General features: G+C 36.7%; 1 protein-coding gene across 5 annotated transcripts in view; it reads left to right on the plus strand.

Annotated features, from left to right (window-relative positions):
- FBXW7 (F-box and WD repeat domain containing 7) overlaps positions 1-24,645 on the plus strand; it is a 192,995-nt gene that overhangs the window by 101,385 nt on the left and 66,965 nt on the right. Inside the window, exon 3 of one of the 5 annotated variants that reach the window (XM_076336697.1) lies at positions 4,780-4,826. The exons of 3 other annotated variants lie outside the window; for them this stretch is intronic. In XM_076336697.1, coding sequence (XP_076192812.1) covers positions 4,780-4,800 — 21 coding nt within the window. In that variant the 3' untranslated portion in view covers positions 4,801-4,826. Of the gene's footprint in view, positions 1-4,779; positions 4,827-7,329; positions 7,815-24,645 lie in introns of those variants that run through there. One more of the 5 variants, XM_076336693.1, reaches the window with a different exon arrangement.

Genomic DNA, 24,645 nt, shown 5'->3' on the forward strand with positions numbered 1-24,645 from the left:
AAACTAATTTTTTGGTTTCCTATCTTCCTTTTTCATGAAAGCAGCCTCCTTACTAATAAAAACACCTGCTTTCCCTTCCCCCAGCTTATCCTCAGCTGGGAATTTGACTTGCATTTTAATCCAGTGTTAAATATTGCATGACTTGCCTACCTGTTGTTGTAGTTGCTAATTCTTGTCTCAGCTTTATTTAAAGGTGCAACAACAGCATAAGTAAGTGGTCAGCAAATAAATTCCTGCAGAGCAGCTGTAGCAATTCTTTTTAACAGCTGGTGCAACTCTTGACTAGACCAAAGAGTTAAACTTGCTTATCCAACAAGTCATACTATAGCCAATGAGGACTGGGCAGACATTTCTGGGATATTTGTAAAATGCAAGATGATGCAGCTGGATTTCAGTTACATACCTGGAATATTTTCTGAAATGTTTAATGAAGACACATGCTTTAAAGATAGTTAAAAAAAAAGTGACAATGACAACAAGACTCCATAGTACAGTAAATAAAGTTAGGAGGCTTGTGGAATAAAGCCAAAAAATATAGGCCTCTGGTTACAAATGATTATGTACACTTACAGGGATGCCTAAATGTGGTAGGAATTATTTTTTTAAATGCGCATGGTTAAGTATATGTTTTAATGATATGATAGCATCATTAATATTGATATTATATAGTCTTGCCAATGTGCAGTTTCCTAGACAGTCTATATGTTTCTTTCATAAACAATTAATGTGACTTTACAAAAAGTCAGCTTGTGCAAATGGTCCCTTGTAATTTGTCAAATGCTCTTTTGCACTAGTACCGTCGTGACTGAGAGCAGATCTCACGCCTATAGCTGCATGTACCTGCATGTTCCCTTCCCTTTCTTTTGAGATGAAATTCTGTATTTGTTGAGATGCCTAGGAAGCTTTTAGCACTGACGTCTTTTCCGGACCAGTATTGCATGCTAAGGGATCCATGGACAAAGAGAGGTGATCTAATAGCTCATTGTTGCCCAAAGATGGAGGTCTTGACTACTCTCCACTTCCAAACACTTCTGCTGTTTGTCTTGTGTTTGTCTCATCCTGCATCTGGCTGCTTTGTGAGCTGTTTACATTTGCTAATCTAGTGGAAAAATAACTCAGCAACAACAAAAATTGAGGATTTTCAGATATCCTACTTACTGGAGTCATTTCAGAGTTCACAAGCCTGACAAGTTCCACAGACAGTTTAAGGAAGAGTTTGGAATAAAATGGCCAGAGCAAGAGGGGAGGTGCTGCTCTTTTCCTTTTGCTACTAGAATCTCCAGTTGCCCTGTTTGTCTCATTTCCACTCCAGAGATCAGCTGTGGGATCAAACGGATCCAATGGAGATCTGTTATTTTTTAATGTCAGTCATTCAAACTCACTTGCATTGGTGGTCGCAATTAGAAACTGAAACTAGTGAACCCTTGCTATTGGTTAGTCTCACCTACTGCTTCGGTTCCCCAGCAGGCAAGGCTAGTGTACTTAAATGCCATATACGAGTATTAAAATGCAGTAGGTCAAATTTGAGTATGATTTCATTTCTCCATGTACTCACACTTAGATACTAGGATGCTTAAACAGATATGAGCATGCACGTAGGCATGAAAAATGTCTAGTAGGTATGTTTATCTGATGATTTCCCCTTTGCTGATATACTTGATATTTCATACCTTCCTTGGCCTCTACTAGTGGATTTCTGGGGAATGCTATCTTGTGGAGTATGAAGTATTTTGCCGGACAGCAGCTTTACCATCATCCTTACCTATATTCGTTTGAACCTTTATAATTTTTTTCAGTATAGGAGTGTCATACAAGTTGTACCATCTTCCACCAGCAGCTGCGAAAGGCGTATCTCCTCTTGTCCTTTCATGGCAAAAAATTTTAAAGCAGCTTTTTTGTATTATATACCAGCCTCTTTCATCACAGTAGTTATTAATGGCCATGCCTCAATATGATTCCAGAGCCAGAATTATAACCAGGAAGTATCATCGGAGTGAGTCCAAGTTAAGAAAATCTGGATGATTCTTCACTATCTCACTAAGCTTTGTTGCCAAAGAAAACAAAGCTTGTGCAGTTGAGACATCTGCCTGTCATTGTCTGTCTTCCTTTCCAGAGTTTATGCATGTCTGGACTAATTTTCACCCAATTTGACAAAGAGAGAAATTAAGATTACACAAGTTTTCAAGGTAACTAGAGGGTAGATAGGAAAAGGAGAGACTTATTAATGCATCTGCTGAGGAAGAAGTCTACAGGGTGACCATCACCTGGTTAGACATCATTGAATCCTTGTGGAATTGGGTTTTGCTCTGACCATGTAAGTGGGTTCAGTTGACGCTTGTTCCTTACTCTACACCATAGAAGCCATTTATTATTCAAAACTCATAGTAAGGCCTAAGCCTGAAATAAAGCTTTGCTATGGCTGGACTGTTCAGAATGACTCTTCCGTGTAAGTCCCCTGATGTTTTGGGACCATAAGGCCTTGGAGAAGCCGTAGTGTAATTCAAGCACAATTTGAACTGGCGTGAGAATCTTACCTGGAGCCAGGCTTTGTTCATTCTGTTGCTCGTGGTACAACATGTCTACACTTGGTTTTTTTCCATGAAGTACAGAGAAAGCCATCAGTTCACATGTTTTGCTAGTAGTTTTGCCCCTTTTGCATACTATTCAAGTGTACATTTTTTAGGAAACTCTGATCTTGTGAGATCAAAATGATCTTCTCCATTGATTCCCTCCGTACCCTCTTCAGGGGTCTGGGTCATTATGTTTTCTTCTACATGCAGATTTTTATATTGGGTAAACTTGGATACAATAGAGACTCTTTAAAGCAATAGTTTTTTTCTGTGCAGCACCACTAATACAGTTGCAGTTAGTTTTGTACAGCAGTGCCTTTTTTCTATACAGCTTATTTGTTTGCTTGTACAAAGCAGACTAATGTGCAGTGTATCATTTGGGAACTACTTGGATACTGGTATTAGAAATCCCTCACATAAATAAACTTGGCACCACAGTTGCTATTAAAGAGTAGTTACTAGTGTAGTATAGACTGCCTTGCTTTGTTAACAAAATGGTGCTCGCTCTTTCTACGCATGGCCAGGGACCAGCATGAATATCAAGGGAGCAATAAGGCTTGTGTATAATGTAAATTATAGTGCATTCTGTATGCTACAGCTATGCAGAGCTTACTAAAAATGTTATTTAGGAGGTATATATTCAAATAATATTCAAAGTATTATTATGCTACTATTATTATATTGAGAAGGCGACTTTTAAAATGTTGCAGTGCTCTGCTTTATCCATTTGAGGGCAGCTGTTCACCGATGTTAAAAACTGGAAAAACTGTTTGGGGTTCTGCTTTCTTCATTTTAATCTTTCTATACTTGCAAATACTTCATTTAGGTCTCTCGAGGTCTTGTACTGTTCCAGCACCGTAAGAAAATGTCATGAGTTTGTTAATTTTTTTCAGTAATGTTAATATGCAAAACAATTGTCAGCTCCAGGAGAAGATTCTGTAAAGGTGGAGTAAGCTGATTTTTGTTGTTGGGATAAAATCTTAGATCCATGTCTTAAAACCATGGCCTTCCTGAGTTAAGTATACTGAATGAGCTAGTTAATTTCATAACATTTGCTTTCTGGTAAACAGCTCCTGAAAAGCTCTGCTACAGAATCATTTTGAATTACTCTGACTGGAAGGTATAAAAATTATTGCTGGTTACTACATGCTTTCATTTTACAAAGACGTCTCTTCACTGGACCAGCCAAAAAAGAAAGAGGAGTCTTCTGGATTCTTAAGTTTACAGTTAATAGTCCATGGCAATCTCAAACTAGGATTTTCAAACTCAAGTTTTCAGGCACTTTTATGCATCTAAATAAAGTGATATGATTTCAAACATGACCTTCTGATTAAAATGACAGGCAGGCACTTAAAAAGAGCGTCATTGGAAGTCAGCCCCGCTTTATGTAGAAACAGGATGTTAGAGATATGTATTACAAAGCATTAAAGCTCAAATTTTCATAGTTTCACATTTGTCAAGTTTATACATGTTCTCACCCTGTATAATATAAAAAATATGCACTTTCAAAGATAAAAGCAAGAGTGGCTCTTTAAACTTTACATTTACAGCTTAAACTAGAATTTTATATGTAATAAATAAAAAAAAAATCTACTACATGCAATATATTCCTGACGCTTCTAAGATAGCCAACCCTCTCCATTTTTGTCTTTCTGTTACACCCTTTCACTGCTTAAATTAGACTGTGTTGTATTTTCAGGCTAAGGACTTTCATTTATTAAAAGTTTATAGCTGTCCAGCATAGCTTGGGGCCTTTAAACATTACTGTAAGACAATAATACCTACATTCAGTAATGTGTAGCAAATCTAAGACTAAAGAGAAGTGATACACGGAAATAAAATTGGGCCAACAAGATCTCATCTGGTAGTGCAAATGTTTTTGCTGGGAGACGATGATAAAAAAGGGGGAAAAAATAGGCAGAGATAAAAACTGAAGCTTTTCCTTATTGCTATGGTAAAGTGTGAAATCTAGCATTGTAATTTCATGTGGGACAAAAAAAAAAAGCCTTACTTTGCTTTGGCTTTATCCACTTAGAAAGGGGACTACACTGAATGTGAACATGATACTTTTTGTCGGCTAGAAGTGTGTCCCTGTGGAATTACTCTAGAATAGTTTGGAAGTTCCTGGAGAAAGACTAATGTACTGTTGGGACTTTTATCTCAAACGACAAAAGAAGAAGGGCTGACAATCAGAGTTTTGTCTTTTCAGAGGTGTGAGAATAACCTGTGACTGGAGACTTGCGCTGTGAGCGGTGCTTGGAGAATGCCATACTTCAGTCTTGTCTGCTCCCCAATTGTATGTAAATCTGTAAATGGGCCAAGTTATGTTCCTGTTTTGCACTTTGGTTATGAGCTAATATTTTTAAAAAAAAAGGGGGGGGAGTAAGCCTGTAAAGTAGTGTGATACTAGGCTCTGATATCAACTAATAATGGCTGGTACTAAAATAGTGATCTGCCACACTGTCAAATTCTCCTTTCAGCAATTGCGCAATGAAATAATCCTTTAAAACTGAGTTTATTTCGGGAGTTTCTCTTAGTGTGTACACACACACACACACACAGAGACATTTCTGTATGTAATTAAATGAAATGCTGAGTATTTATTAAACTAGAATCTGAGGTTTGCTTTGTACGAAATACTGTATCTGATCTTGTTGTGTTACATACATACTATTCAAATCTCAAATTATATTAATATAAATACATTTTGGTAAACTTCCCACTTTGTTGGAACGATTGAGACAGTGACCGGTACATCAAAAATGGAAAACTTTGACCTGTTGCTTCTTTTTGAATGATACATCAATAGGGATATGAGAGTTGATCTCTTTTGGGTTTTTGGCTCTGTTCTTTACTTCAGTTATTCAAAGTAGAAACAAAGGGCTACTCTTTCTCCCTCTTTGGAGTACTTCAGTGAAGTTTCCTTATTTGAGTGAAACTGAGATCCCAAGACACCTTTTCAAAGTCTTCCAGCCAAGTGAAAGCCTAATATTTGTTGTATAAAATATGAAGTAATTCAGAATGAAGCTATAAACTGTGATCTAATGATATTGCTGTTGAGTACAGGCTAATGGTAAACTGTTTTTTGGAGTTTATAGGATGAAGTATAAAGAAGGAAATGTAAAGAGTCTTTTAGAAGAAAATGTATGTCTAAATGTGCTTTAGAATGGCATTTGAATGGAATGGTAGAAAAGAAAAAAAAAAATCAATGCATGAAAATACTGTGCTACCCAGCATTCTATCACAGCTTTTCTGTATGCAACATCTGTAAGGAAATAAGGATTTTTGTTTGTCTGAGAAGGAGATATTTTGTTATAAGTGAATGCTTACTGTAATGTATATATACTCAATGAAACATTTAGGGATTTTTATAGAGGGTTGGGGTTTTTTTTGTTTGTTTGGGTTTTTTTTGTAAAAAGCATTCAACAAGCAAATGTTTGGTCAGGGGAGGCCCTCTATATGTGAGTGAGACAGGCTTCCAGCTTCGCTTTTGAAGGGGAAACAAAGGACTAAGTGGAGATGCTAATACAGGCATATTTTAATGCTGTCTTTTGTCAAGTTACAGTGTTGTGCTTCAAGCATTAAAGCATGACTACACTCCCATCTTTTGCCCTCACATAATTATACAGTTAATTATCTTTGCTGGGTTGTGCATAGAGGGACTTGTAAGATTTCTTAATGGTCATTTATTCACTGTGTTTTGGACTGTACTGACTCAGTTCATACAAGGGCTTTGGCTTTCTGTGTCTCATACCAGCAATTTCATAAGACATTTTCACAGGCATTTCTCTCTCTCTACTAGTTTTGCTCAAAAAGGTTTTCAAAATTTGAATATATTTTTAAGAAACATGTCCAAGTATAGGGATTGGAAAGGGATTGGAAAGGGATTGTGGGAACCTAGAGGCATTGTAGGACAGCTAATTTGATCAAGAAATTATTTAAAATGGAAGCAAACTACTTGCAGATAATCTGAGTAATAGACGTTGCTGTTCTAGCTTCGTATGGTGGAGTAAGAATTTTTCTCCTGAAAAATGGCCCTCAGTCAGGTTTGTTGCTAAGGGCAGGCAGACCTCTCCCCACAGCCTTCAGGGGACACTGTTCTCAGAGGAAGAGCCCTTCTCTTTTCCATCAGTGTGATGGATAGGCCTGAGCAAACTGGTACCCAAACCTGTTTGGGTAAGGGAAAGGGAAGACTATTCCAGTATCATTGCATCCCTAGAGCCAATGCCCCCCGGATGCTGCTCCCCCCACAGCAGCAGGGAAAGGGGAGGAGGTGCAGGCTGGGGTACCTATACATAAGTAAGGAGGGCCAGGAAGAAGGAGCTAATCACAATGTAGGTGAAAATACAATGATAGCCTCTACTTTAATAAAAAGAGCAAGTTTTGAGCCACTATCTTCATTTTAGGGGACTCCCATTTTTTTCCAATTTTTTTTAAATTTTTGTTTCCTTTTTTAACTTTTGGACTTAGCAATATATTATGTTTGTGGAGACGGTGGTTGAGAAACAGCGAAGTCCAGGTTAGTTTTTTAGTCACTAGCTGTCAAATCTTATTCAAAGTCCAGAAGAAGTCCGCCCAGAGAGTGGAGGAGTTGATCCTGCTGTAACACTGTTACTGTCTGAAGGTTGCAGTCTCCTTGGATTCTCCTTCTGAAAGCACAATGCCAACTTGTAAAAAAATAAATAATAATTAAAAAAATATATATATTCCTTTAAAGCACAGGTATAAGCAGCTGTGGCTATTAAAACTCCTGGCAGTCATGATTTTCTTCTTCTTTTTCAGTCTGTGGATCCCTTTTTGGAGAAGGGCTCTTCTGACACTGCAGGGGAGGTCCACCAGCTGTTTGACTGGCAGGAGCAGTCTGCCTGCCCCTTGGTAGTTTAATTCCTGTCTATACTAGGATAGCTTGCACTTCACTGAGCAGCAGACAGGTCAGGACACTTGGCAGGAGAAGGTTGAGAGACAAAGGCAGCAGGCTGAATCACCAGTCTGAAACTTAAAAAAAAAAAAAAAAAAAAAAATCATGCAACTTTAGAAGCAAGGTTTTTAGCAATGTTCTTGCATTATTAGTAGACTTGACAAAGTAAGAACGATAAAATGTCCAAACCTGGGAAAACTGCTATCAACCATGGCTTGGTTCCTGTTGATCTTAAAAGTGCCAAAGAACCTCTACCACACCAAACCGTGATGAAGATATTTAGCATCAGCATCATTGCACAGGGCCTGCCCTTCTGCCGTAGGCGGGTGAGTGTAAAAGTCTTTAAAATCTGAATTTTGATCACTTGGCTTGTAGCTCAGTGCTTTGTCATGGTGCATTCATTCCATGAGGAAATACTTATATCTGTATTTTCTATTCTCTCAGGGTGCCATAGAGGAGCCCTCGGGTCATTTATTTCAATAATTCTTGTGCTTTAATTTAATTAAAATCCATACATGTTGTCTTAGCTATTACTCATTTAAAGGGACATGCCAGAGATTCTTTTATAGTTGTAAACCACGTAGATGAAAACAAATGCTGTACAAAATAGGTGCATGCATAAATGTGTGTTTTGCTTTTATTCACTCTTCTAGGTGATGTAGATAGTTTGAAGTAAAATCCATTGAATGCAGTTCTGAATTGTACTGGCACATACGACATTGGATACTAAAGTAGAGAATTTAGAGATGTTAAACTAATTAATACTTAAATGTTTTTAGTAAGAATTCTTAAAATACAGTTTTAATACTTCTGTAACTCAGTAATGCAGATAACATTTTTGCTGTTACAGAAAATAAAAATAGCATGTTACTATGTGGAGGTTGCGATATAGTTTATATATAGACAATCCTAGCCTGACAAACTATCACGGGTCTTATGCTACAGCTTCAGGAACTATATGAATAAAGTGGCTCTTAAAGCACATTATATAAGTAAGAAAAAAAGTGTCTTTTAAATTTTGTTCTCTCTGTAATATACAATTTTCACTAAAAAGTGAGTATTTTCAAATCAACTTACGTCATGATTTCGTTACTCAGTTTGCATACTGCGGAGCTCATATTCTTTAAAGTAAAATGAATTTTTCTTCTTTATTACTCTTTGGAACTTTTTTTCAGTAAAATTATAAATAAATTTGCACTTCATAATGAATTTTCCCCACACTACTTTGAGTTTTCTATTGCTACTGAATAAATACTATTTCCATTTATTGCTGCAAGTTTTAAAATCCAGCTCAGCTCTTGTAAATGTGCTGGCTTTCCTTGAATGTCAACATACTCCTTTTTCGTAAACTCAGTTAAATCACAGACAAAATTTAAATTTGACAAGATCACCCTTGAAACGTTGATTTCCTTTTACTATCTTGCTTTGAATGTCTGAGAATGTTTCTTATATGCAAAAGGTATATGGCATGTGTTGAAAGCTAGCAACATAATATCAACCTGCAGCAATGCAAAAATTACAACATATATATATACACAAATGACTGTTTAATATTGGATTATGTGCATTTCAGAAAAGAATTTTTTTCTGAAATTAGATATTATACGTATGTGTTTGAACATTGAATAGGAACATTTCATAAGGTTGAAAGTGATAAAGTAACCCTTTATATTTTAATAGATGTGCGTTCAAATTTTTTATGATTTGAGAACTGTTTGCTTGAAAATAAGCATTTGGAACATGTTTGTATAGTTTTAGTTCCTTTGTCTTGGATAAAGCATAGTATACCACATAGAAGGTAAGTTTAGTAGATATATTTCACAAGTCTTTTTGTGGCTATATTAATAGGTTATACTGTTGGAACTTTAATGCTGATGGTTTATGTGTGTATTTTCTGTAATGAGAAGTGTGGTCATACATTAACTTATCACAAATACGAAAAAAATAATTTCTAAAGCAGTTCTCTGAAGACTTTGCTTTGTTCCAAACCGACCACAATCTATCTTGGTTGTCCTGTCCTACATCGCGTTAAAGCAGTCAGTTTAATGACTCAGAGGTTTTAGGTCTAGGAGGGTTTAAGAAGCTGTTCAGCATCTACTTTTCTTTTAGCATTAGGACTAAGGAGGAAATTAAGAAGTGCTGTAAATGTATGTTTTACCAGCTAAGCTATCATCAATCTATTTAAGTTTATCTTGTGTTCTGAAACTAATAAATCTCAGTATGATGGCTGCTGATAGTGGAAAAGATCAGAGCTCCGCCTTTAGTCGTATGCCTTCCAACACTCAAAGCCTGCACGTAACTCATAACGATTACCATATTGGGTTCCTTCCATGCTAACATGTGTAGGTTGCAGATAAGATCTGAATTTGCATTTCTGCATATTAAAAAAAAAAACCAACAAAACCCCCCTGATTTTGGATATCAACAGATGAGAGAATCAATACTTTTGTTATGTATATTTATCATTTTATTAAACATAGCAAGAACCAAAAAAGTATTTTCATGTAAAATATGAGTTCTGATACAAAGTCTTCATCAATATGCAACTCTTAGATTTTTTTTTTTTTTAATTCTGCTTTTCATTTAATAAGTAATGTTTTGAATTATTTAGCATTTAATGTTCAGACCGAAACTTGATGTGCTTTAGAACATGAGCTACAGTTTGCTTCTAGGTTATTGAGTTGGTAATAAGTCAATACCAACTTTATTCTGGCAAGTGTATGATTGGGCCATTCAAACACTGACCTGACTTAAAGATTAGCGACCTTCTCCTTGTTTGAACTCATTTCTTCCCCTCCTTAATTGTACATTAAACCAAGCAAAACATCTTTAAAATGCGTACTATGATCCTTGGGAGTAAAAATACTTCCGTTATGAGAGCTGACAATTCATAGCTTCTGCATCCTCTGCATTAGTTATGTTGGGCTTCTATCAAGAAGTGCACTATAAATGGTCACAAGACTTAACAGTTTGCCCTTATGCATTTTGTCAGTTTGCTCATGTAGTTAAAACACTTGTCTGCAATACTACTAATCTGAATCCAGTTAAAAATAGTATTGCTTAGCATTCTTTGTGTAGCACTTGAGAATAACTTTAGTGCATAGCTCTGAAAGTACTGTACTTGCACAATAAACATACGTATTCCTTCAAAGCTGTCACTAAAAGCATTGATGCAGTATCGTCAAATGTAGACATAGCCATGGTCCTCTTTAGCCGTTAACATATCTTTTGTAGACACTGAAGCAGATTTTGCAGCATAATGTGAAGAAGCAATGAATACCTTTCAACTAGTACACACTTCAGGTATCAAATATCATTTAGCTCTTCAGTGCGATGTAACTGCAGCTGATCATTGAACATACTTACGAGATAGTCACGCATGTCACGTATGTTCCAAAATTAAGTGCTGTATTTTTGTTTGCCATGGTAAATACTTTCAGTTCACAAAGAATTGGTCTCTTAATTAACTATGTGATTTTTCCCCTAGACTGCTCTTAAACCACTAACAGTAGAAGTGTTTTTCCTTCTGAACTGTTACAATTCTTAATTATTTATCAAAAGCTGTACTTTAAAAAATAGATTTCTTCCCTCTTTAGTTTTCTATGGTTTTTCCTGAAAATTCCAGTACTTGTTGCTCTTGGAGGGTGCTGTATAACAATATTCAACAAAATGTTGAATATATGTTTTTAAGAAGTGCTAACAAGCTGGAGAATTGGTGACAGTAACTCGCTCACTTGCAGCCTTCCTTCATTTCGAGTGGCTTAAAGTAGCACTGAATTGATATAAAGTAGGGGTTTCAGTGTGCACCCTGTGGTATTCCAAGCTAGAAAAGTCAAGGTAATAAATGTATCCATTTTCAGTGCCCGTACTCTCAGAAACACCAAACGTTCTGTTATACCGTACTGTTTTGTGAGAATAGTTTTGCTAAATGTGCGTATGTTTCACCCTTAAAATGTATCCGACCAGATTTTGGCAGTTCATCGACTTAGTTCATCACTGAAATGCTTCCCTCTGTAGGATGCACTTGTGTGTTAGGTGAACATAGGATAAAACATTTAAGCATTGATTTATATACCAGCCTGTGGTTTTTATATCTAAGAGCATCCACTGGTCTTATGCATTACATGTGGTATCGGTCCGTTTGTTACTACAGTAGAGCACTTGGAACGAGACTCCAGTTCCTTTTCCTTCCTCTGGTTGACTGGTATGCTAACAATTTATTTAAAATACTAATGTGTCTTATGCATGAACAACTTCACCTATTTGGGCTTGTTTCTTTATCCCTTTATTTCTGTGTTAAAACAACCAAAACACCCTTTTCATTGTCAGTCAAATCTATGTAAATGCTTGCACCATCAGTTTAACCAAGTAGTCCGTCTGTTCAGTTTTTCAGGGAAATGTAGTCCTGAATTTTTCTGCAACAAATCATATTTCTTGCTTGAGTACAGCACATTATTTCATGGGTAATAGTAAGAAGTTACTTAATGGACAAAAAACTATTTAGCTTTCTCTGATATGGTATATCCTCCCATCTTATATTTCCCTGTATTTCAGCTGACTTTGGATCAGGTCCTGAGTAATATGAAAAAGAACTAAACTATTTTCCCCTTAAACACAAAATGATAAAAATTATCTCTTTTTCCCTTGGAATTTCTTACCATTTGTTACGAAGACACTGTCAGAAGAGCATAAAGAAAGAAATGTGTGAAAATGTGCATGTGTGTGTGCGCGCACATACGTATGTGTATCTGTATAACTTTTAAATTTAAAACTTAAGGGAGTCTTAAGAGTCTGTCACTGGACAAATAGCACGTGGGCACTCCCACATGCGTCTTCTACAAGACACCTTTTGGTTCTGGGCTTTGTGGCAGGTAACTTGCATTATGGCCACTGGTGGTAAGAAGCCTCCTCAAGTGGCTGTCAAAAATAACTTTCAAAGCTGGTTTAGCCTTTACTTCAAATTCCCTTGTTTGTGTTAGAATTTGTGACCTGAATGCAAGTACAGATCATGGACTGATCAGTTGGTATCTGCATGAAAGGAAGTTTGTTCTTGTCCCCTATGCTTGTTTCTCATAAAGGAGCGTGTCCATTGCTCTGGATACCCAAATATTCACAGTAAAGCCAGCCTTATAGAGGTTTTACTTTTCATTGTTAAACTTGTAATTTACAGTGTTTGTTTTCTTGCTTTTACTATTTTTGGAGTTTCAGTTTTGGAAGACTTTTGGAATGAAACAGAAGTACTTCAGAGGTCCAGCAGAAGGAATTTAACTGAAAAGGCAGATGGTTTTGAGCGGAAAGAAAGTAATACTGAAAAGTTACAGAAATGAGCAAGACTAAGTCTTGTGTAACACTCTGCCTAGAGGGTAACTCCTGTTAGAAGATAAATAATCTGGAATAATGAACTACTCCTTTCTTTTTTTAAGTATATGCAGTATCTCCACTCTGAATCTGCTTTTCCCATGCCTTTCATCTCTTCTCACAAGGGGAACAAAAGTTCTTCCTACGTGAGGTGACAACCTTGAAGAAAAGCAGTATGTTACTTATTTTCTCAATGTGGAACAGAGGCAGTCTAAAAATTATCTTCTTCACCCTTATTTTTTTCCTTCTTTCTGCAATTATCTCTTTCATTTTGCTTGCAAACCAGTTGACTCTGTACTGTACTTGAGAGGGAATAAAACAGGAATCACAGAAGTGGAAAAAGAAGTGGACAGATCCTCAATTATCTCGTCAACTCAAGGTGGGGTAGTTCAACCTGACTCAGCTGAAGAGCCCCAGGATCTCCCAGGTTATACTTACAAGAGGTTTGCCAAGCCATACCAAAATCCATCTTTTTTTTTTTTAACCTCAAAACTATGGATACAATCAGATGTAGCCAGTGTTTATGGCTCTGTAGAACTAGATACAGGCAGAAGTATGCTTCTATCTACCCCTCCCCTTCTGTGGGGTGTTACAGAAGCTCTGGGCTTAAGATAGCCATTTGTAGGAGGGAGCACTTAGTTTGCTCTTCAAACAGCTGTTCCCTGTGTCCCCTGGAAAAAAGAAAATTGCTAGCTAAACTGTGCATATCTAGTCCAACCTGCTGTACTGGGTCAAAATACTTGGACAATCTTTGACAACTTGCTTGGGGTTTTTGGGGGGCCTTTTTTTGGTAGGGTTTTTCCCCCCCCGCCCCCTTCAAACCTCCACCGCAACACATGTCATAGCACTCCCAGAGACTGCCTTTTCAGAATATTCAGTGATCCTCTGTCACCATACTGACTCTTTGAGGAACACTTTTATATTTAAATTGTTCTACCTATTTCTGGCCAAGATAAAAGCAGCAATCGGAAACTCATTTATATTTAATGCTAGCTAAAATGTTTTTCTTTGTGGTTTTGATGCATTTAAAACTTCCGTTTCTCGTGCAACGAGCAGTGCTGTCCATTACAGACTGATGCGCGGGTGCAGATGCTAAAAGCGTGTTAAGACGATTCTGCAGTCAGTCGCTTCCCTTCAGGAGGTGTCAGAAGGAAGGTTGCCTGGGCAATTTTACTCCTTTGTGCCCAACTGTTTAGACATCTTTAGAAACCTTTATTGTTACTCACGTTGAGCTATTCAAACATGGACTGACTTTGTGAAAGCTCTTTACCTGCTTAAAGTCTGTCTGTTTTATCGTCTCAAGCTGTGGAGGTTGTAGCATCCAGCAGAAGAAAAGGGGGAATGGGAGACAGCAGTGATGCCATAAACTGACCCAGCTGCCTCTTTGCTGGTTGATCATGCCGGAGGGGAACTCATGAAATGTGTAATTAAATACTTCATTTATTGCTTTGAAACCTAATTGCCTTAACTGTGAATCTCCTTCTTCTCTTTTTGCAGTCCCTTGTATCACTAAGTAAACACTTTTTGTCCTAGTACAACAAATGAAGCCATTTTAATTTCCTGAACGGGTCTTTTTCAGGTATGGAGAAAGGATTCTTTGTGAGGAAAAAATGCTCTGCCATGTCATGACTATCTCTTAATACAGAAACACAGAGAGGGCAAATTAATTTTAACTGCCAGTCTTTGTTCTGGCGTTCCCCAGATTTTGAGTGGAAGTCGAACTGAACTAGAATGACACCCAGACAGGTCATAAGCAGGGTTGTAGCATTAGCATCTTGCTCTTGGATCTCTACCACTTTTCACAACCGATTGATTGTCGTTCCTTATGTGATGAACTGTTACTGTCAGGGAATGATGGTTTTGCCAGTTTAAATAGTTCTGCTCCTCAGAGCGAAGATCCCATCTCGTTCCTAGTTTCACTGCTCGGCTTGTGTTTTTCTTCCAAACTTGGTCTGAGGCTCTGGTCTGCTCTATCTCACTTGCCCTTCTCCCAGTTTTGGACTGCTAATTCTGCTTTCTCCCAACAGCTTCTCATTGATATTCTTCCTCTGTTAAAAGTGGGCCTCTTTTTCCTCTCTCTCCCTTTGCCCTCTTTCCAGCTCCTGGTACAGTTATTTATCTTCATTTCATGATAAAATTCTTTGAAAATATAGTTTTGCATAGGGACAACAGCAGTATCTTTCTAAATTCTATTCAGGCATTCTATAATGTTACTCAGTTGTTTGAAAAGGCAAGAAAACAACACTGGAGTTGACATGACTTTTCCCCTTCTTTATTTTTAGTCAAAGAAGTCTGTACCTTTGATTTGTTGTGTTCCTTAAAATATTTTTTGAGTAACTGGTTTGATTGCAAGGTTTCTTGGTAAGAGGATCAAGATGGTTGCAGATCATTAGTGTAGTCATGTGCAGTTTAATCACATTTCAGAAAAACTTTTCTAGTTACTCGCCTCTCAAATAGTAAAATATACACTCCATGAAGTAGGGTAATGATTTTTCTTAAAAATTCAGATGATAATTGCAAACTGTACTACATTTTTAATATGCTGCAAATATACATTTTTGTGAAAGAGCAGTGCTGGTTATGTATGTCATATGAAAATGTTGATCTTGTGCAAGAAGGTGATACAGTAAATCCGTTTTTAATAACTTTGCTACTACCATAACATTTTGAAGTAGTAGGCAAAACATTGTAAGATTTGTGTGTGCGGTGTTTTTCATTTGTTTTGCAAGACCACCAAAGATCTGCTGACACTAAACTGATTGATAAAGAGAGGAGAGAAGCATGAGTTAAAATGCATAAATGGTATTAAAAGTCTAAATATATTCTTATATGTATGTTCTTCCCTTATCTGAGTTTAGCAAAAGTTCCTTAACCCAACTTATTTTGTACTTAGTATCAAAGGAACTCATGACACTTGGTAAATGCTAATATATTAAACTTCTTTGTGAGCTAGGGAATTGTTTTTGTTTTACAGGGAATAGTATAATAATGTGGAAAAGACAGCAAATGTTTTGTGTTGTAATTAGTAAAACATGCTGCTTTCTCTCCTGTTTTCAGATGATTCATTATTTCAGATAGTTTATTAAGCTTGTATGTGCTGCATTGCTTTGCATATGCAAGGTAGTAGATAGAATTTTATTTATAAATTGAGAAAAAGACAACTTGTATGTAGAAGACTCAGGTAAAAGACTTCCTTTAGGAATCTGTAATATGTAAATACATGCAAATTTGAGATCAGCTACTTTAATATGCGTACCTTCCTGTGGAATTTCTAAAATTGCATTTGACTCAGTTTCTGTAGTCAGCATATATTTCAGCTTATAATGTAGCTAGTGTTATAATGAAGGTAACCAGTTGCAGCATACTGCTCTTACATGGTATCGTGTGGGGTCTTTCCTCATGATTTAGATGCCCCCATTTATATATACAGACATGGGTTTAAAAAGCATACTTTTATTTACAGGTATTACTATTCATATTATAATAATATTGTCCTTAATGCTGTATGCAAAATTGTCCCTGCACAGAGAGCTTACTGCTTGTAGAGATGAAAGACAGAAGACAAAATGGGAATAGAAACATAACGTGTTGTTAGCTGCCAGAAAAAGAAAATCGTTCCTTGGCTCATAGGCCAGGAGTCTGTAGGTGACATTATAGTGCTCTCTTTCTAAGGATACTCTCCCAACAGAATTTTATTCTCTGAAAATTGAAAAGAACAGCAGAGGAGGTGCTACAAAGGTATTTTTGGTATGTTTTTAGTGCCTTTTTTTTTTTCCTACTTACCCTGTGTTTAGGTAGACACTACTATACTTAAACAGTTGAGATTTTGTTGCTCTAAGTCAATCTGCATGATACAGTGTTCTGTAAGTACAAATGGCAGTCTCTTGCAAAGCATGTTGCTATTAATAAACCCTCACACAAGATTACTTCTCATGATAACAGCAGCAGCTGGCAAGAATGTTTGCAATTTTAACATATTTGCAGCACTACTACATTCCGTCCTGCATTTCTCCTGTGGTTCGTTGTCAGTGAAATTTCAGGCTGAATTCTTACCATTAATTTCTTCATGGCCTCGCAGTCTTCCCTTCTTTTGCCTCCCCTTCTCCAAATCCTGTCTAGATACCAAGCTATCAAACAAGTCCTCTACTGTCTAGTGCCTGTTCTGTCCACATAGCTTTTCTAAAGCATCTCTCTTTTCTTTCCTGCCTTTTTACACCCACAGTGTTCCTGTCCTTTGTCTCTCCGCTTATGTTGCGTGCAGTTCTGGGAAGCCCTTCCTGCCCACACAACCTCCTTTAATGAAACGAGGAATTATCTGTAGCTGGCTAGTCTAATATTTCCTGATTGAACCAGATGAGCCATCGGGTTGAAGAAATATAAAAATACAGATGCTACAGCTTCTGTTAATTATTTTTTAAAATACATGCATTTAGGTTTAAGTATAATAAATTAAGTATTAAAATATTACATGTCAATTTCCACTTCTTACCCTCGCTTACCCTCCAGGCAGATAAGAAACTCTCATAGTTGGTACCAATTCTCTTCTCTTGAATAACATCCAGAATAGATGCTTGGGCACCTTTTGTTTTTGGGCGGAATGTGTTTGTTTAAAACAATCTTCTTTGTTTTAAATAATCTTCCGTGCCTTTCATGTATTAGACATGTAAGCTTGCCACTTATTGGCAGTTTCCATTCACACTGATGCAAGAAATAAGTAAGATTATCTAACAGACACTGCACATGGCAAAAAAATAATCGTACAAATTAAAGAAAGCGAGGCTGCATCATCCCTTTAGCCTATGGCAGGATCTATGGTGTCTGTGCTATTTCTGACTGAGATTTATCTAATGGTATAAAATTGCTTCTGACAGAAATTGTTAGTTTTCTCATCGTTTGAAATATCGTTACGTGTTGAGGTCACTTTCCACTATAAAAATTTGACACTAATTGCAATTAATGTGAGGGCTGAAATTAATTTCCAGATTTATTAAGGACATATGTCCATAGCAGTACTACTTCTCTTCAGAAAGAAAATGGATTAGAATAATAACAGCAGCTATTTTGGTTGGTGCCTAATTCATATGTAATATTATGTGGATTAAAATTGCAAAAGCAGATTCATTTTAGGGTTTGTTTGTTGATGCTTTTGAAGACACCCCTCCCCCCTCACAGGTTAGAGAAAGTTTGTTATAATTTTGTTGGAATTACTCCATTTAATTGTCAAAATAGTTTGCTGTACATTTCTTTTAGTTTCTTCTCTGCTTCTGTTTTCTTGTTGCATAAAGAGCTGGTCATCATGGGGGAAAACTTCAGTGAGTTGTAGCCATTCCCTCCCAGAAGAAGAAGGGGAGGCAGCTTGAACTGCCTGGTACCAAGCTGTGTGAGTGATCGTGGGTTTCCATGAGATCTGTTGGCATAACTGAAGTTAGCTTTCCAAATGGCCTGCATATTGCGCTGCCTTACTGAGTGAAATGTCTTTGGAGCATCTGATTAACATGGATCACTTTCTGGACCTGGCACCAGCTCAGTTTATTACATCTGTTCAACCTGTCTTCCTTGGTTTGTCCTGTGCATTCCCATGAAGGGTTGTATCCAGATGCAGCTGTCTTGCAGGCACAGTACTAAGCCCTGCGCCAGTCTTGAGATTTCTGAGAAGGCATCCAAACTTTTGAGAGGGTCAAGAGGAAATAGTTTCCTGTTCTGAAGTGCTGGACCATTTTAATTTGAGCACACAAGTGAATGTTTTAATGTCCAGAAATACTGGATATTTGTCTGTTTATGACCGTGTTTAGCAGGTCCAGCCTTACTTGGATTTAGGAATCTTGATCGAATTTAGGAAGAGCTCGATTTAGGAAGAGCTTGGATCAGAAGTGATTCTGTGTGTGTGGAGAAAGTAAATGCTTGAAGACATCTAAGACATCCTCAGGAAATTAATTAATTCCTGAAAACATGGCAGTGAGAAGAGGTGGGTGCAGAAACCTTCGCCCACGCCCCCCCCCCCCCCCCCCCCCCGACATCTCTCTTTCTCTCCTTCTGATACAGAGGGAAACCTGCAGTAAAAATTCTCACTGGTCACTGAAGTGCAGGAATATTAAAAACCATAACTTGCGCCCCTCTCCACTAATTTGGAGTGCCTTTCTGACTTGGGAGACCTAATTTATAGTACCAGGTAGCATTAGCAGCTCCTTGCAGTGGACACATAGACCATCTGAATTCATAATTGCTGAAAATTTTCAGCATATTCTTTGGGCTTCAGTAGACAATTTATGTCTCCTGAGGTTATTCAGACATAGTTACCCAGTCATAATAGGTACTGCAAGCCTAATAAAACTAATCTTTCAAGAGATGTCTGTGTTTGTTTGCTCTTAGCATTGTCTGTCTTTTGCATATGTATGTTGATATAAAAATTGACACACGTTATTTAATAATTGGCCCTAAGTCCTCATATTTTCTTGGCGTTTTTAAGATTTGTAGTTCAGATTTGCACTACTTAAGCATGAACAATGTTAGTGAGGAAAAAACCTTTAAATTGAACTGTCCTCTCTATGAAGAGGTAACTGTAATCTTCATGATATAAACACCAAAATGTGTAAATTTTTTTAATGTAGTTTAACAAGTGTATGCGTAATGTGCAGTATTTGTATATTCATGTATTTGGAAGAAAGTAAATAGAACCCTTTTTGCAGAGGGACTTGCCTTGACACAAATCAAACCTCAGTGGGGTGAAACGTAAAACAGAATTATTGAAAAATAAAGAAGTATACTAAGTAGTAATTTTAAATGTCATTTAAACTATTTTATACTCTTTCTCTAACTTTAATTTCAGATTGCCTGTATCTTAGAGTTGTTCTACCTTTTTGCTTAGCCTTCAGAACCATCAAGTCAGGACACCTATTTGTGCATTTTCATGCAAGAAATTCCTTGCTGTGAGGCTACATAAGACACACACTTTGTTCTTGGTCCATTTTTTCTGTATTCCTGTAATGTAGCACAAATTTGAAGCTTTGATCTCTCTTTACTAGGAGTTTTAACTTCTTTACAGAGTTTTGAGAAATAGTTCATATTTTGATGGTATGTGGACATATGGGGAATGAATATTCTGTGTCAAGTTCTGTATATTTAGTCTTGAGACTAAACTGTTGAAATCCTAAAGTATTGCTTTTTTTTTTTTTTTAGCTTACTAGGAGACAAATTTGGGGGGAAAGAGGAAGGAGGTGGCAGAGAAAGGGAATGAAATGCAAACATTAGGACTTCGAAGAGACTGTATTCCTTTATAGATGTTTCCAATTTAATTTTCTAAAACAAATACTGGAATTAAGGGGAGAAATAATTACCACTGCAAAGTAGCCAACAAAATGAAAGCAACTGAATAAATGGTCTTTTTTTCCTAAATGTGGCCCCCTCTGTATTGTATGTACCTTAGGAGAGTATCATCCAATTATTTCATTCCAATCTTTAAATTAGCTCAGCATTATCATTAAGCTTTTTTTAATTTTCTCTCAAAGAACAAAAAATCAGTATGCATTCCAGTAAAGAGGACATACAAATGTATGTTGTCTTTGAAGAATCAGAGTGCCAGATATTGGATGTGGCATTCCAAAGCGTGTAATGACACGGATCACAAAGCTGTTGCCCTATTAAAAACCTAATATATGCAACCATCTTTGTATTTCTAAAAGAATGTCAGTTGCTACTTATAAATATGCTAAAAACCTCTCTGAACTTCCGAATTCCTTTGACAGTGCTTGTGAACTTCATGGTCTATTTTTAAAATGCAATATATAATTTTCATTCCGTAGCATGCAATATTAAAGCTAGTAGGTAATTGCTTCCTTTCTTCTTCCATTCAGAATTGGGGAGTCATAGCATCTCGTTATCTAATACTACTTAATAACAATCCTCAGAATACATACACAGATATAGATGCTGTGCTTTCAGGGAGAGTTTTAAGATTTCCTTCTAGCTTCTTGCCAATAAGTAGCGGCCGTGCTGCTTCGTAAGACTCTGCCCTTGATTATGTGTATCTATCACAGACATACCAAAAACTGTATCAAACACAAAGGCTTTATGTGGCCTGTTTTAGGTGTGCCTAAATAGACAAATTAGCAAATTTACTACTATTATCCAGCAGAATAAACCGTAAGTTCTCCCTTTTTCATTTTTCTTTCCCTTTATCTTATCTTATATTCCAGCTTTAAAGTAATCAGAATTTTTTCAGTATAAACAAGAGCTCAGTTTTCAATAGGAAAAATATTAAATGGGGAAAAACCTTGCATATTGTCTTTTAATGTATTATAAGGAAACTTTTTTTCTTTCTCCAGTCCTTTGCCCCTCATGTCTTAAAAATAATAATGAAATAAAATTCTCCCAGCTTACTTTCAGTACGCAGTTTCTATTCTGTTCGCACAAGAGGGGAGACAAGAACCACGGTGTAGTTGTAAGCAGTAGCTTTATAAACAAATCTGGAAACTAAGGTAATCTTGCCTTATGCCCTTCCTTTCCTTGTTTCTTTCACCTCATGAATGGCTGCTGTCATAGTCTCCAAACTTGCAAACAGCTGCTGCTAAGAACCCCTGTCTTTCCTTGCTTGACTTGGAGAAGCAGGAGTGGTTTCTTTCCTGTTAAGCTGAAATGGAAAAAATACTTGTATTGAATGCTGGCCACGTGTCCGGTTGCAACAAGTTAAAAGTTGGAGGTCTCTGAGATGATGCAGAAAAGACTGGAGGCTCATGATGTTCTGACTAGTTCCCTGGTCTAGAGGGCATGTAGCACAAAGCCAAAGGCAGATGAGACAGCTCCATCCTGTCCTAATCCCATTGGGAATAATATAATTTCCACTGAGAGGGGAGACCTCTTGGAGGTCCTGTGATCCTTTCTACTTTACTCGTTTGTCAAGTTTCCCTACTAGTGAGGCTTTAGGAATGCATTTGGTTTTGTGGACGTGAAATTCAGTTGTTGCATCAGTGTAGCTTGCTTATTAATAAATGGTCTCAAATGGAAATCTTCCTCAGATTTTGCTGTCCTGTTTTAAGTAAAATTGTATATATTTCTTTACAAATATGATAAGAAATTTTCAATATGTAAATGGAACTGGAGATAATTGAAATTCACTTATTTTGTGTGATATACATATATATATTTAATTTGGAATGGGGAAAAATTGTCTGGGATATATTATTTTTTTCTGAAAGTGCAGTTTTGCTTCTGAAAATGTGTTTACCTCATTGGGTCCAAATAGTTAGTATTCATTCAGTCAAGATTTAGAGAAAGACAGTTTTTCCATACAGAAGTAACAGAAGGTGTAGCCAGGAGGATGAACTACTGCTGCATAGAGACTCTCTGAAAAGAGAATTTGAGGGCACTACTTTGTAAACAAGTTCATTAGATGTTGAAAAATCACCACAGTTAAAGTATAAAATGTACTTTTTTCTTCATTTATGAATGAGAATGTTTGAGCTCCAATTTACAGCCGTGTTTATTTTTGTAAAAATACAAAAATCCCTAAATCTGATTCTCACCTGAAAGCAAAATTGGAAGTGGTCAGGAGCATTTGATAGATTACTCTAAATAAAAATTTGAGAGATTCAGCTTATCTACAGATGTAACTTGAGCTGCACTTTGTGTGGTCTTAATGCAGTGATTTAGTTTCTTTACAGTAGTTGCTTGAAGGGAAATGGCATTTTCTGCTTCTCTGATAGATGCTTCAAATTCAGAGACTGTTTAGCAGTTTATTTATAACTAACTTTGTAGTTACCGTAGGGTGGAGAAAGCCAGGCAGCGCCACACTGGTCCCAGGCATGTGTCGTAGATACAGCATTGCTTTGTTGGCTACAAATGACATGAGATATGCAGAAAGTGAGACTGACAAAAGACAGAACAGAAAAATGGGTTGCTATAGTACCAAGCAGCCAGAACTGTATTACTAAAAACGTGGCTGTTTCTGTGTATGCATGTCAGCAAAACAGAAATTTTTTGTAGTGGTAGAAGGTATTGAAGTATTTTTTTAGTACTCCCAGGGTGGCAGTCCCAGTTGACAAGAACTTTACATCATGTTAAAAAGTGACACTGTAAGTTATACAGTGGTCTCTCGAACAAGAATATATTCTTGGGAAAGAATGTATCATGACTTGTTTGAGAATCCATTCATTTCATAAAAAGACGACCTGACACCGAGTGTTGGACAGCCAAACTATGCCATAGTTCCTTTTTTAATCTTGTTTTAGGCCTTGCTTGCAGAGTCAAAGCTGGATTGGTTGTAGTTACAGAGATCTGACCTCTAGGTGCCACCAGTATGATTGATAGAAATACAACCCCCTCTTCTTCATCAAAAACCTTTCAATTAACCTGATGTGGAAGTTGTAAGTAGCAACCTCTTCCGGGGTTTCTCCTCTATGAAAGAGGTCATGGTGGTTCCCTTGAGTGCCAGCTTCACTTCAAAGCTCAGAACGCGCGTTTTAAAGGAAAGATCCCACATAGGATGGCGATTGACACTTTTGTGTAAAGAAAAATCATATGACTGGGCAGAGGAGAAGATAAAATAAAATACATAATGGCCCAGATATTGTCACTGAAATAACTGTAGTAACTGTTTTTCAAGTTTTATTATAAAACATAATTTTATTATATTTATTATAAACAAATATTATATTTATTATAAACAAAAATTTGTCTTTTAAGTCCCCTTGTTTCTACTTGCATGTAGTCAGAAGAGAAAGCTTGAATTTTGTTTTCCCACTGTTAGTGGAGAATCCTTTGGATATTATTTTTATGATTATGGAAAAATGGATTTTTGCTATACCTAGCATAAATATAGCATTTGCTATACCTATATACATCATACTTATGATCTTTTTTTATTTGAAACTATTTCTTGTAACAGTTTGTTAGTGAGAGGATGCACTACCCTGACCTTGGTGAAGAAGCTGTGTAAGAAGTCCTTGTAAGCTGGATTCTTAAATAAGTGTAAACACACAAAGCTACAGTAATAATAATGTAGTAAAATCTGAGGGCGGGGGGTTGCTGTAAGTTCAAACAACGGAAGATCGTCTTTAAGTGTCCTTTTTACCATTATTGTGAAGAATGCAAATTGCACTGAAGTTTGAAGTCTCTCAATGCATATATCTCCAAAATACATCATTCGGAGAATTGTTTTGCACCCTTTTTCGTAACTGTTGATAATCCAACTTCATTTTTCCTCTTCCTCCTTGAAAAAGTTGTGCTTGTATGCAGGTGACTTGAATAGTCTAATAGACATGGGTTTAGTCTATGATGAAAATTAAATTATCAGCAGACTCTGCTAAGCTAGATTGATTTTTTTAGCCTGATTCAGAGAGACATTCATGATGTACTTGTGAACTATAGCATGTCTAAAATGTCCCATGGATTTAATAAAGAGCACACAGAAGGAAGAACTCTGGTGTACCATTTATTTAGAGTTACCGTACCAATGTAATGGACAGAATAGATTTAGGGTATTTTATAAGCAAAAGAGATTTCTAAGGCACATTTTCTACTTAAGGCTATGCTTATCTTATATACCATATGAACATTTGTAGTACGTGAAATATTTTGAGGATAAATTCTAAAAAATTGCAAATTTTGCCATTCTAGTTTTTTAAAAAATGTATTTGCCTCTGTGCAATATAATGGTTTGTTTTTTGGTCTCATGGTGTACCCCATTTTGTTTTCATAATTAAAAATGTAATTTTGGATCACAATGACGTTCAGTAATGTCCTTGTCATCTTGCATCTCTCTTATGCTAATTTATCATAGTGTAGGAAGGGCTAGGAGGAACTCCA

This window comes from Aptenodytes patagonicus, chromosome 4, assembly GCF_965638725.1.
Source record: "Aptenodytes patagonicus chromosome 4, bAptPat1.pri.cur, whole genome shotgun sequence".
In the NCBI taxonomy this organism is placed as follows: Eukaryota; Metazoa; Chordata; class Aves; order Sphenisciformes; family Spheniscidae; genus Aptenodytes; species Aptenodytes patagonicus.